This window comes from Hoplias malabaricus, chromosome 7, assembly GCF_029633855.1.
Source record: "Hoplias malabaricus isolate fHopMal1 chromosome 7, fHopMal1.hap1, whole genome shotgun sequence".
Taxonomy (NCBI): Eukaryota; Metazoa; Chordata; class Actinopteri; order Characiformes; family Erythrinidae; genus Hoplias; species Hoplias malabaricus.
This window is the reverse complement of record NC_089806.1, coordinates 2,221,009-2,235,981: the sequence shown is the minus strand read 5'-3', so window position 1 is coordinate 2,235,981 and position 14,973 is coordinate 2,221,009. Positions and strand designations below refer to the sequence as shown.

The window sequence follows — 14,973 nt, the reverse complement described above, 5'->3', positions numbered from 1 at the left end:
TGACTCATCTGACCACAGAACAGTCTTCCATTGTGCCACACTCCATTTTGAAAGACCCCTGGCCCAGTGCAAACGTCTGAGCTTGTGGAACTTGCTTAGAAATGGCTTCCTCTTTGCACTGTAGAGTTTCAGCAACGGCGGATGGCACGGTGGATTGTGTTCACTGACAATGCTTTCTGGAAGTATTCCCGAGCCCATTCTGTTATTTCCTTGACAGTGGCATTCCTGTTTGAGGTGCAGTGACGTTTAAGGGCCCGGAGATCATGAGCATCCAGTAGAGTTTTACGGACTTGACCCTTATGCACAGCAATTGTTCCAGATTCTCTGAATCTTTTGATGATGTTATGCACGGTTGATGATGATAACTTAAAAGTCTTTGCTATTTTACGCTGGGTAACACCATTCTGGTATTGCTGCACTATCTTTCTGCGCAACAATGGTGGAATTGGTGATCCTCTTACCATCTTGGCTTCAGAGAGACGCTGACACTCTGAGAAGTGCTTTTTATACCCAATCATGTTGTCAATTCACCTAATTAGTGTTAATTGGTCTTCCAGCTGTTCGTTATATGCTCAATTTCCTTTTTCCAGCCACTTATTGCTACTTGTCCCAACTTTTTTGAGATTTGTTGACACTGTGAAATTTTGAATCAACATATTTTTCCTTTAAAATGTTACATTTACTCAGATTAAACTTTTGATCTGTCATCTATGTTCTATTATGAATAAAATATTGACATTTGCCATCTCTACATCATTGCATTCAGTTTTTATTCACAATTTGTTTAGTGTCCCAACTTTTTTGGAATCTTTTTTGGTTTGTACTTCCAAGCTCCACTGGGATTGTTTATACAGTCATACAAAACTGCAACTACTTATGGAGGAAAAACAAAATAAAGTGATTATGCTTGTCATTGACAAACATTTGCTTCTAATTGTTTTCCTGCACAAAAATAATAATGATAATACATCTTCCTGAGAGAAAAAGCCCCAAACCTGCATATATTTTGCTCTGCAAAAATGACACATTTAATCCCCACATCCCTTCAATGACTGGAACCTCTGGTTTAACATGTTCAGTTCTAGAGATCACTGCTGTGGAAAGGTCATTTTCTTCAATGTGAAAGAACATACTGTAAAATGGGTTGTTCTATAGACTTTTAACAAGGGGATGGATGTGATGGTTACAGATGAACCTGAGGATTATGGAAGAATTGTTGGTTGCATCTGATGCAGATGAACCTAATGTTTGTGGATGTATCTGATTGTGGATAAATTTGATGGTTGAGTGTTTTGGCCTGTCTGGGGTAGACTGCAACATTGTATTCCCCAACCTTCCTTGTGACAACCAGCCAGACCATCCACACAAACACAAATGTACCAGTTTTAGATGTTTTACTGCAGATCAGAGAAGCTAAGACAAGAGTGGAAATAGTCTCAGGTATAATCTAAATCTCTGGGAGGTAACTTCAGGTGTGATCTTAGCCCAAATAATCAAAGACAGGTCTACTCCCCACAACTAACTTACAACTAAGTTCTTTTTTCTTGTGTAGTGACTGGTAGAGTTATCAAGAACTGTACTCAGTTACAGTGATTATTCCTGTAAAACAAACCTTACACAAGTGTTAACAGTCAGCTTTGAAATATCAAGGCACTGTTTGCTGTGCTGAATTTAAAAAAAAAAGGGGGGGGGGGTAAATTGCAACAAGAGAATTATTCTTATTTTAACGACTTTAAGTTTGACACAGTGAGAGGCTTTTACTTGTTGGAGGGGACTTTTATTGTATGTTGTTGTGGTGCTGTGGGCCAATCAGAGCACTGCTGTGTGGAACTGCAGCCAATAAGAATGCAGGGGGTGGTACTGAGGGAGGGGACTCTGTGTGAGGGAGGAGCAGAATGAGAGCTGTGAGCTGGAGATAAATCAGGAGGTGTTTTACTGAAGGTAAAGATCTGTGTAAGACTTTTCCACACTGTTTACACTGGGTTTGAACTCTCACAGAAACGGGGGACACATGTTCTCTCTCTGAAAAGGAAGATGGAGAATGGGGGAAATGTGGGAGCTGCTCCACACTCAGCTCTGGAGGCTAATGCTAGCTCTGCTCAGACTCACTGTAAAGAACGTAGTCCCACTGCTCCACAGCCCAGTGCTGAGGGGCTTTATACTTCTCTAGCCCACACTTAGCATTGGGCATGGGGCCCTTACCCTCATGTGTGTCTCCTCCAGAGTGTCCCATTTCAGTGACTTTTTTTCAGTTTTCTGATTCATTTTCAACATAAATATATTTAAATGCAGCAACATAAAGCAGCAACTCCAACCTAATACTGAATAAAAAAAACATTATATTTTGTATTTAGGTTTCATGCACAATGTTGTTAATATAAATCCTTCACCATTAGTTACTAAGGAACCATTTAAAGGGGACTTTAAAGGGTTTGCTCCGTTTCCTCCCACACTCCAAAACACATGTTGGTAGGTGGATTGGTGATTCAGAAGTGTCTATAGGTGTGAGTGTGTTTGTGTCACCCTGGGAAGCACAGGCACCCCCTCCAGTGTGTATTCCTGCCTTGCACCCAGTGATTCCAGGTAGGCTCTGGACCCACCTCCACCCTGAACTGGATAAGGGTGTACATACAATGTATGAGGCTTAACTTGTCTGTTTTTATTCACTGTTTGAATTACCACAGAAACTCATTTGTAACTTGTGTTTAGTTCTGTAGCACTTTCGGTATTGTAGTTGGCCATCTCTCGTATTTGGATATGTTCCACTTTAAGTGATCGGAAACAGCAAATATAAGTCAACATCACTCACCTATGGAGCAGGAATAGAGCAATATTCTCATGATGTTTTATGATTTTCAATTATTGGAGTTTTATCTGTTGTCTAAAAAACTCCAGATGCCTTTTCTCTGTCATGGGGAGAGAGAGAGAGAGAGAGAGAAAGAAAGAAACGGAGAGGAAAAGTCTAGTATACCAGACCAAGACATGTTGATTTTTTATTTATTTATTTTTGACCCATTTGCAGACACTGGAGCATCAGTAAACACATTAAATTACGAGAAACTGTGTTTGTTTTTTTTATTAAAATCCTTAATGTCACCTTTACGACTGTTTCGATGAGGATGTCCTAATTTTAAACTTTCTTTATTAACAAATTTCACTGCAATCATCTGTGAAAAATTGTCTGTATGAAGTAGGTCACCTCCCATAAATTGAGAAAATTCCATCACAGACCAGTATTTACACTACAGTCTATGTTCACACAGCAGGTAAACATGGCCCAAATGTTTTTTTTTTTTTTAAATGCTGTTCACATGGTCTGTATAATGTGACCTATATCTGACATCAGTCTGAACAGCTCATCTTCTGACCAGAAGAAAATGCCCATCTGTTTCATACAAAGCACTTTCATTTTTGAAATGAAGAAATGGGATCGGACTGCAGCGCTGTATCCCAATACCTCCCATTTCTTAAATCTATATGAGCTCTATGTCAAAAACTATTAATTAAGACTATAAAGAATACTAAAACATGATTATGATAATCCATACTAACACAGCTTCATACGGACATGAACCATATAAAACTGATATAGAAAAAAAATACCTTTACACAAATGCTCACGTGTTTTATCTTCTCATAAATGAGAGACAGAAACTTGGATTCACATGTTTTTCGTTTCCTAATACTTTTAACAAAACGAAAATGCTTTGACCAGTCCATTTCCACATCCTAAACACCTCAAATTATGATGAAAGTGCTTTGGACCGTGATCATTCTCAATGGCCAGAGTGATGTTAAAGAAATCTGATCTGGCCGTACAGACAAGAGTCACATTGCCACAGATTCAATATGGATCAGATCGCAATACCACATACAAGGGTGGCCCAAATCAGACTTTAAATAATCAGATTCAATGTGATTTGTGCTGTTCACACAGCCACAAAAATGACACATCTATGTCACATGACGAAGCAAATCAGCTTTGGGACACTTTTACCTTATGTGTGAACGTAGCCATATTTACAATCTAGTCTAATAGTGATTTTCCACTGCATGGCAACTGCCTACGTGATTCTACTTTGCTCTACTTCTTACTTTTGAATTTGCCATTTTCCAGTTTTTGTTGAATCTTGGGACGCATTTTATGCCTGTGGCTAATCTCTGGCACTCTCTGTATTGCTGATTTTGTTTATCCTTTGATGTTGTTTTTTCTGTTTTGTAACCTCTTTGGGTTCCTGAAAAAGTGCTTTATAAATCAAATGCAGTATTATTATTTTTGTTATTATTGTTATAATATATTTGATACTTATTACTTCCTTTTTGCTTCCAGAAAAGAAAAAACACCACTTTGGTGTAACCTCCTGTTCACAGTTTCCGAAACTTTCCTTCCTAATTTCCACAAGGAAGCTCGCCAAATGGAATCTGTTACAATAGTGAAAATGAGAGATTAATTGTGAAATGGCATGTGGAAGCTCCATTTCTCGAGAATCATCCTTGACTAATCTCCACAGCAACATGTCTGCTGGAAAAGCAGAGAAAACCCAAGAAAAAATGTATGACTGCTCTGAATGTGGAAAAAGTTATAATAGGCCATGTTATCTTCAAGTACATCAGCGCATTCACACAGGAGAAAAACCATATCGGTGCTTAGAGTGTGGAAAGTGTTTTATCAAACAGGATAATCTCCAAGTACATCAGCGCATACACACAGGGGAGAAACCATATCGGTGCTTAGAGTGTGGAAAGTGTTTTAATCAGCAGAGTCATCTCTACAGTCACCATCGCATTCACACAGGAGAGAAACGATATTCTTGTTCAGAGTGTGGGAAGAAATTTAAACAAAATTGTTCACTAAAAGAGCACCAGCGCACTCACACAGGAGAAAAACCGTACTCCTGTTCAGAGTGTGGGAAGAGTTTTTCCCAAAACAGACATCTGAAATATCACCAGCACACTCACACAGGAGAGAGACCATATTCCTGCTCAGATTGTGGAAAGAGTTTCGTGAGATTGAAGAATCTCCAAATCCACCAGCGCATTCACACAGGAGAGAAACCATATTACTGTTCAGATTGTGGAAAGAGTTTTAACCGTCTGTATCATCTCCAAAGACACCATCTCACTCACACAGGCGAGAGTCCCTATCAGTGCTCAGAGTGTGGGATGATATTTACTGAACAGAGGAAACTCAATAAACATCAATGCCTTCACCCAGAACAGAAGCGGGACATCTGCAGCGAGTGTGGGATTACCTTTAGTCATCTGGAGTCAAAAATGCATAAATGCATTAAGAATGAGGTGGAGGCTTGCTGTTGCTGAGGTTGTGCCTCTGGCTGGGGAACGTCATGTAGTTTAAAATTTTACTAGTGATTAATAAACATTAATATGGCTTTGTTAAATAATTGTTTGCAGCTTTTTTTTTAATTTAAGGCTGTATTGAGCATTTGGAGACTACTGCAGTAAAAATAACTTCTTCAAACTATCAAAAAACATATTGTTATATGGTGTGTGATTGTGTTTCAAGTGTTATTCTTCACACACACATCACCATACACAGTGTAACATGCAGTGAAATGCTTACATGACTCTGTTACCAAGGAATGAAATACAATGAGCAAAATACAATATAATACACAGAGAAAAGTAAAATAAATACAAATTAAAAGTATTAAAAATACAAGTATACAACAGATATTTGGATTTACAAGGTCAGAAATATTAGATATAATAACAATAGCGTGTTATCTATCTGTATACATTTGGATGGATACAGCCATGTGTGCATCTGTGTATGTGTGTAAACGAGCAGGAGGTAGTGTTCTGGGACATTATACTAATGACTGTAATAGTAATATGATAATGATAGGCAGTGTTTTCCAATCCATATAGCATGTGGTTAAATTCAGTTAACTGGTTATGTAATAATGCATGTACAGAGTTCATACTGTAAGAATATAATAAAAGTCCAAGTGTATGTCCTGGTTCAACATCCTAATGGTTTGTGGGAAGAAACTTCTTGTTCTTTCTGTTCTAGTCTAGTGTTGTATTGTTTTCCAGACCAGAACAGCAAGAACAGACCATTGGTTGGATGGCTGAGGTACTTCATTGTCTTCCTGGCTTTGGTCAAGCACCTTTTACTGTAGATTGTCTGCAGGTTAGGGAGCTCAGTGTGGATGATGTGTTCAGCAGAACACACCACCCTCTGGGGAGCCTTCCTATCCTTCTTCATGCTATTTCCAAACCAGGATGTTGTTTCCCATCGGGATGCTTATGACTGTACACATGTAACTGTTCTTTAGTATGCTGGGGGGGCAGTCTGAAGTCTCTGAGGTATCTAAAATGGTACAGTGGTGAGGCCCACTTATCAAAGAACATGCAGTAGTGATCTGACAACGCGACATTTTTCACAGTCACTGATATGTTGAGACTCTTTGAGATAACAGAGTGTGACCATGACAATGTGTACTCCCTGTAACATGCTGTAAAAGACCAAAAGAGTCCAATATGGCGTGTAGTTCCTTGACAAAACAGTCCTTGGGATTGTCGATATGTTAAAGTCACCAGCAATAACAGAATGGTCAAAGTCTGTAGAAATAAAAGACAGTATCTCTGTAAATTCATCAATAAAATTAGCACTGTACTTCAGAGGCCTGTAGACAGTTACTAGTGATATCTGTGGTGTCCCTTTCAGAACTACACAGAGATTCTCAAATGTTGTGAAATCAGCAATTGATCACTGCTTGACCTGAAAAGAACCATGGAACAGAGCAGCTAGATCTCCACCTTTTCTACTAGCACGAGATACATTTAAAAAATGAAAATCCGGAGGAGCCAACTCCATTAAAACAGTTGCAGCACTACATTCATTTAGCCAAGTCCCTGTTCTGGTTCTGAGTTGTGTTCTCTCAGCAGCAGTGATAGGTTTAGTAGCTGAATTTCCTGGATCAGCTGAGATACCAGGAGTAGAAGACAAGACTACAGAGTTATACACAGCATGGCGCTTGGGTCTAGCTTCAATCTGCACCCATTGCCCATCTCTAGATGTACTCACGGCAGTGTTGCCATCCACACGATCCTCTGGTCTGGATCTGTGTGTCTCCACTGTCCGCTGCTTTGTTAAGTCCTCAGCCCGCTGTCTGCTGCCTGTCCTCCCACTCACTATTACTCCTCGCACAGCTCCGAAATGCCAGTCCTTAAACTCTGATAGCAGGTTCCGAAAATCCCTGTCCAAAGCTGACATTCTCTGTAGAAGCCCGTAACAATTCTGACAGCACGTGTTGAACAAAATGATGAGGCATTTCACAAGTTTCTTCTGCTGTAGGCTGTTGAAACTGTCCTGGTTGTTGGAACAGTCCTGGTTCCTGGAGCACTACTTTAAAAAGTATCAAAAGCAAAAAATATCCAGTTTTGGCTTCGTAGTGCTGCTGAATTGTGTATATTAAAAAGCTCAGATACTCTATCACAGAAAAACAAGTAGGTTTTGAAAAAATAAAAGGAAAGAAATAGAAGATAGCAGAGCTAAGCAGCAAAGCGTCTGAACGGCAAGGAAGCAGTAAGTAAAGTATGATATTAAGACATCATATTTGAGGTTTCTTTGGGGCCCGGACCATAATGGATTGTTTAAAGCACGCAGGAACTATGGGTTGTGCCAGGGATTGGTTGAATCTGAGGATCCTCCCGGAAATATTGTCTGGCCCCTCTGCCCTTCTGATGTTCATTCTCTTAAAATCCCTCCTTACCTTGTGTTTTGTGATGGTGAACATGATCTCTGAACTGTTGAGCCCCGCGTTCATTCTGATAATAGTACGAGTGTTAGCGTTTCAAGAGTCCAGTTTGTCCCACAGAGACACATCCACGTTCACCAAGCTGGTGGGCCAAGCTGGTAGCACCACTCTGTTAGATATGTAGTTCTAGTTTTCTCCCATGGCATCATTTCACCTCATTAACTGTTCACCTGTTAACTGTTCTTCTGAGGTTGTATGATGCAATCTTGTACTGGACCACATTACCGGTGGTGAGCCCCATGTTGTAGACAACAGTACGGCATAACAGAACATCATGGATTGTCTTATCTAACCATGCTTTCTGATTTGAAAAGTTCTGATCTTATATTGATGGACAGTATCTTCCATCTTCATGCCATCCAAACACAGGCACTGGTATCTATTATTAATTTTGGGCCTTGTCTTTTGCATTTAGAGATTTCTCCATTTCAATAGTGTTAGATAATATAAATGATGGACTTGGCAAGTTATTTAGGATTTTATGTTGAGTAATGTGATATTTTAGTTGTTTCACTATTTAGCCATGCTGTCATTCAGAGTGGTGAACCGCTCCCAATACTTTTCAAGTTTCTCATTCACTGATTTTTATACTGCAGCATTACACTAGTTTATAACTCCCTTATTGGCATGTCCCACCTGCCTCTGGTCTCTGGCTGGAATGGAAGGGAATGTAGGTCTTTTGTCCATGTTTTTTCTACCATCATTGTGCTCAGATTATGGTACTGTGTCTTGTTTTGTGAGAATTGTGTTTGGATTTACTGATGGGATGTCTGTTGCTTGGTTAAAGAAGCTTTTATTTTGACACAGTGAATGGCTCAGCTGATCCTGTTTCTTTTATGTTGTTGGGGTGCTTTGGGCCAATCAGAGTGCTGCTGTGTGGAGCTGCAGCCAATGAGAGTATAGGGGCAGTACTGTGTATGAGTGAGGAGCAGAAGGAGAGCTGTGAGCTGGAGATAAATCAGGAGGTGTTTTACTGAAGGTAAAGATCTGTGTAAGACTTTTTGACATTTACACTCAGTTTGAACTCACACTCACAGAAATGGGGGAAATATGTTCTCTCAGGAGGCTAATGCTATCTGGGACTGTAGGGTGGTCGTGTGTCCCCATACTTTTGACCTCATTGTGTAAATCTGTATCTGAAAACACACTGGGTTTATGAGTTAAAAATGCAGTCCTGGACCGCCAACACTGCTCATACTCTTTGTTCCATAGCCCAGTTCCGGGGGGGTTTATACCTCTCTAGCCCACACATAAAGTATTTGTGCTGACAACAACATGTTTTCTCTCTTTTGCTGAAGTTGACAGTGGTGCTTTTTTTTTGCTTGTTCATTTAATTAGTTAACATTTGTATGGAATATGAAAAATATATTTTTATGTTTTGCTTTGAATTAATGAAGTAATAAAATGGACAGTTTACAATTTCACTCATATTCCCTCATCTTCAAGCACGTGGGGCTAAAAATGTTCACAGTCAGGGTCACACTCTGCTCTGAAAGTGTTAAAAGTAGCCGGAAATCATTATTGTTTTGTGTGAGCTATCAGTGCAATGCAAAGAAAACCTTCAACTGCAGAAAACTTCACACAAATTAGCTGTGAGCCCAACAGCCAGAGGCTAGACTTTCTTTCCAGTGGAACATGCACACAGAGATTGGTTTCTGTGAAGATGAAAGTTACTGCTTTTTCCTATTTATCCTCCGTGGCTCAGAAACTGATTTTGTGACATTGTTATGCTATTTGTCCAAATACAGGGGGGAGACCAAAAAGCCACTTAAAATCCACACTGAAAGCCCAGAGTACACTGCCCAGGATGTCTTTTAAGACTAGAATGGCCAGGATTCTGTAACTACTAGAACGAGCACATGGTCATTTTGACCGTCTAATATTTGCATGCTTATTGATGATATCATACAGTATAAATAAATTAATTTAGTTACAATACGTCATGAAATGTCAGAAAGACAATAATAAATTGCATAAATGATTAGTTATTGATTATATTTAATGTGCAGTACTAGTTATACTATTGCAATATATGGATATATGTTTTACATCATATATTGATTTACTGTGAAATAAAAACTAAAAACAAAAATCATTAAAAAAATTACTTGCAAATATAAAGAACAATAATACTTAAATATGGTTTCACAAGATGAAAGCTTTTTATATACATAATGCCTAAATGGTGGAGTGAAATGCTGGCACATTCTTTGTGTTGTGATTCACACAAAGTGATCCACTCTCTTTTAAAGCTAATTCAACAGTGCAAAGTTTTTACAGGATGCTTTCTTTCCGAGGTAAACAGTAGATGTGTTGTCAAGGCAATGACTGACACAATGGAAGAGCAATAAAAACAGCTGGCTTGGGCAGGCGAGAGATCTTTCATAATGTAAATAATCAACACGATTACGTGGTCAGAATTGTCGTATATGTGCTGGCTCTCTGCAGCAACTGTGATTGGCTCAGGAATATTAGAGCTGTACTGAAGGCGAGCGTTGAGATGGGCTCAGTTCTTCTGTATCAGCTTCATATTTGAAAGGGATCAGTTCTGTCCACGTGTCCTCATTTTTAAAAGTATGGTTTTGAAATATTGAACATTCTGATAAACACAATTTTGAAACACAGCCACCATTACAAAAATAACATTTCATTGTTGGAAAGTGGAAACACATTCAAATTGTAAAATGTAAACATATTTTGAAATGCACTGGTATTTTACAGTGAGATTAAGAGTTTGTTTCCCCCTTGAATTATTTTTATACAAAATTATAAATATATAAACACTCTTTGTTCTGCTAATCGTTTCCAGCACAGATTACTTTTACTTTTTACCTTATTATTAATTAAAGAGATACTATTTTAGGCGGCTGATAACAATGTGTTTGTGTATGTATGATGGATACCTTATATACCCTGTGTCCATTTGGTGCGTACATTGTGCACATTCTCAGAAAACAAGTGCTAGGCATCTTTCTCTGGTCTTCTTACTAGTGGAAGCCTCCAGGTACAAGCGTAGCATAAGTAAGAATGTGAACAATAACGTTCACAATGCAGACAGTTGTGTACATGCACCCATGGCCAAATAGCAAGTATATCTCTAGCCTTAATGTGACCACAGGTTAGAATCATTCCTAACCTTGATCAGTCCAGCGACAAGTCCCAAATAAGAGCTGTCCATCTGAGGTAGACGTAGAGCTTCTCCCCTCAAGCAAGAGAATTCAGTCACAGACCAATTTTCACACTATCCCCCCTGTTCAAAACCCCCTCTCTTCACTGGGCACTTTGATACACAGCTGTGTCAAAGTTTAATACCTTTACCACTTCCAAATTTGATGTTTAATTTTCTATTTTCCTTCTTCTTTTTTAACTTCCAGAAAAGAAAATGTAACATTGGTGTCATCTCTGGCTCCTGTTGTCCAAGACATTCCTACCTAACTTCCACAAACACACCAGGAAACATCACCAAAAGGAATACATCACAATGTTTAAATCCGAAGACATTAAATGTGAAGATACAGAGTGGGGAAGCTCCCGATCTCCAGAAACATCATCAGCTACACTCCACAGTTACGCATTTGCTGAACAATCACAGAAAACTACAGACAAACTGAAAACCTATGACTGCTCAGATTGTGGAAAGAGTTTTAATAGGCAGAGTAACCTCCACAGACACCAGCGCATTCACACAGGAGATAAACCACATTGCTGCTCAGAATGTGGAAAGAGTTTTAATCAAAAGAGTAACCTCCGAATACACCAGCGCATTCACACAGGAGAGAAACCGTATCGGTGCTCAACATGTGGAAAGAGTTTTAACCAACAGAATAATCTCCGAATACACCTGCGCATTCACACAGAAGAGAAACCATATCACTATTCAGAGTGTGGGAACAGTTTTAATCAACAGGATAATCTCAAAATAAACCAGTGCATTCACACAGGAGAGAAATCCTATCGCTGCTCAAAGTGTGGGAAGAGTTTTAACAGACAGAGTGATCTTCAAAGACATCTGCGCATTCACACAGGAGAGAACCCCTATCGGTGCTCAGCCTGTGGAAAGAGTTTTAACCAGCAGAGTAATTTTCACAGACACCAGCGCATTCACACAGGAGAGAAACCTTATCAATGCTCGGAGTGTGGAAAGAGATTTATTGACCAGGGTTCTTACCGAAATCACAAGCGCATTCACACAGGAGAGAAACCATATTCCTGTGCAGAATGCGGCAAGAGCTTTTCTCATCACAGTTCTTTAAAAGAACACCATCACATTCACACAGGAGAGAAACCGTATCAGTGCTCAGAGTGTGGGAAGTGTTTTTCTCATCACAGTTCTCTAAAAGAACACCAGCGCATTCACACAGGAGAAAAACCATATTCCTGTTCAGAGTGTGGGAAGAGTTTTTCCCAACACAGATATCTGAAAGATCACCAGCGCATTCACACAGGAGAGAAACCATATTCCTGTTCAGAGTGTGATAAACACTTTAAGAGATTGCCAAATCTTCAAACCCACCAGCGCATTCACACAGGAGAGAAACCGTATTACTGCTCAGACTGTGGGAAAAGTTTTACCAGTCTGTCTCATCTCCAAAGACACCATCGTTCTCACACAGGAGAGAAACCGTATCAGTGCATCATCTGTGGGAAGAGTTATATTGACCAGAGTTCTCTAAAAAAACACCAGCGCATTCACACAGGAGAGAAACTGTATCAGTGCTCTGAGTGTGGGCCAAGTTTTACTAGACAGAGGAGCCTCAAAAAACACCAGTGCCTTCACCGGGAACAGAAACAGGGCACCTGCAGTGAATGTGGTATTACCTTAAGTCATTTGGAGTCAAAGGTTCATAAATGCATTAAGAAAGAGGTGGAGACTTGCTGCTGATGATGATGTACATCTGGCTGGGGAACTGTGTGTTTCAGTTTTTACCAAGTGCTTTGTTAAATAATACTTTGTGGCACTTTTTACTTAATTCTGCATCGAGCAAGAATGGGGGATTTGAAGACCACTGCGGTAGAAAATCTTCTTTAACCTGTGAAAAAACATTGTAACATGGTTTGTTCTTTAGAGAGATGGATCTGATGATGACCAATGAGCCTGAGGTTTACAGAAGTATTGCAGTTTGAATCTGTAGCTGATGATTGAGGACAAATCTTATCAAATACCTGTGTACGTACACAATAGGGGGGGCACTGTTGGCCAACAGAGAGCAACAGGACTGTGCTCTCCCTGACCAATTAATTAAAGAGTGTATAGTGCTTAAGGAGTGGGGCTGTCTGTCAGTGTGTATTATCAGAATGTGTGTGGTTTTTTATTTAGCGCAGACTGTGTAGTGTGGGGACACTGAGGACTAATGACTATCAAGCACAGACAAATCTGTGAAAAATCAGTTTCAACATTGGTTAGGATTTTTAAAACCCAGTAGTGTGGACTGGCATTACTTGAATATGACTTTTACCACTGTAAAATAACATGAATATATATGTACACACAATATATGCCACTCTAAAAATGTATAATAATGTCCTGTTAATGTTTTTTCTAATATGGACTGGTCTGTAAAGTAATGATTTATTGTGTACCTTGTATCTGAGCATGTTACAGCTGCAATTCACAATTATTTTGTTAACTGTCAGTCTGCTGAATTGCTTATAACATCAATTAAAAATGAAAGATTTTCACAGGTTTTGTATCTTGCAATGTGTGTTCAACAGCACCTCATATGATATTTCCCCTGCTGCCACTGGCATCAGTCCTGTATGTAGTATTATTTCCTTGTGTAGTGACTGATTTATCATGAACTGTACTCCAGTAACAGTAATATTATTGACAAGCAATAATTGCAGAAGAGTAATCATAGTTGGTTAAAAGTATTACTGTTTGTTATTATGTTTCTTCATTTGAGGAAAGGACCCCAGACTATCCACAAGTTAAGTCACCCACTTTATGGCAATGGTAAATAGTTGAAGATTGCGAACCATCAGGAATTATGAACCTTTCAACAACAGTTGAAACAGGAACAACAGTGGAGGAAGTTCATATGCAAACCTCTCATTATTTAATGGAGGGACTGTAGATTAAATTTAATGAAATAAAATTTAGCTTTAAACCTAAGAGGTGAAATTTAATTCTAAAAATACACCTTGCAGATGAAAGACCATTCAGGTCACAATGTAGACATGCCCCACCAACCTATTATCAGAAGCTGCGGGTGGTATTTAATGACATAGAAATTGAGCACTTATTAAGAAATCAACTAGTGAGGTTGCTTTTCCTCTTGTTTCATGTTGGAAAACTAAAGATGACTTTTGCATTTGAGCTGTCATTCATTGACATAACTCCAGAACAGTGAAAGGTGCCCAGTCTCTGTCACACCAGAGTGGGAATATGTATATGGCTTTTACCACACCAGTTTTACTATGAGTACAACAGACTCCCTCAAGGGTTATGCAACTCAGCTTCTAGTTTCATGAGGATGGTGACAGAATTATTTTTCATCTCTGTTATGGCTCTGGTACTGTTCAAATTCCTTTCTCTGCAGCAAGCGAGATGTCCCAAGCGAGAATCTGGCATTAATCTGAAACTTTCAACAACAACAACCAAAAAAAAAGCCTTTTACTCCAATGTTAAGTGCAACTTCTTTGGCATGTCATCAATGAAATAGGAATATCCACTGACCCGTCCAAGGTTAGTACTATACAATCATTCTGTGCCCAGATGCTGTTTGGCAAATACAATTCACTCATTTTTAGGACTCGTACCATTTTAAACACTGGTACCAGTGATTCATTGACAACAAGGCAGAAGTAGTACTAACACCAAAGTAAACTGCAGCCCCTGAGCACACTCTGAGCTTGACCTAAATGTGCTTCTGTAAGAAAGGTCAAAAATTCCCATATACACACCCCTAAAGCTTGTGGAACAACCTTCCCAGAGGAGTTCAAGATGTTATAGCTGCAAATGGCGGGCTGACATCATATTAAATCCTATGAATTAAGAACTGTATATCGCTCAATTTCATTTGTATGCAAAGGCAACCCAGTGAATACGTTTGGCAACATAGTGTAGCTTTTGGTACTATCTTTCTATTTATGTGTATTAGATCTTTATTTTTCATTTTATATATTTAAATGTCATTTAATCTTTCTTTTTTTTTCCATGCGAGTGAGCCGTCACCAACATTTACAAAAA

The 14,973-nt window shown here is 39.1% G+C and overlaps 1 protein-coding gene across 2 annotated transcripts in view; it reads left to right on the top strand.

The window, feature by feature from the left end:
- Positions 1-13,301, top strand: part of LOC136701612 (zinc finger protein 850-like) — a 38,081-nt gene extending 24,780 nt beyond the window's left edge. Inside the window, exons 1-2 of one of the 2 annotated variants that reach the window (XM_066676239.1) lie at positions 8,677-8,763; positions 11,159-13,301. In XM_066676239.1, coding sequence (XP_066532336.1) covers positions 11,266-12,666 — 1,401 coding nt within the window. In that variant the 5' untranslated portion in view covers positions 8,677-8,763; positions 11,159-11,265 and the 3' untranslated portion in view covers positions 12,667-13,301. Of the gene's footprint in view, positions 1-4,609; positions 8,764-11,158 lie in introns of those variants that run through there. The other variant, XM_066676241.1, reaches the window with a different exon arrangement.
- The last annotated feature ends 1,672 nt before the right edge of the window (positions 13,302-14,973 follow it).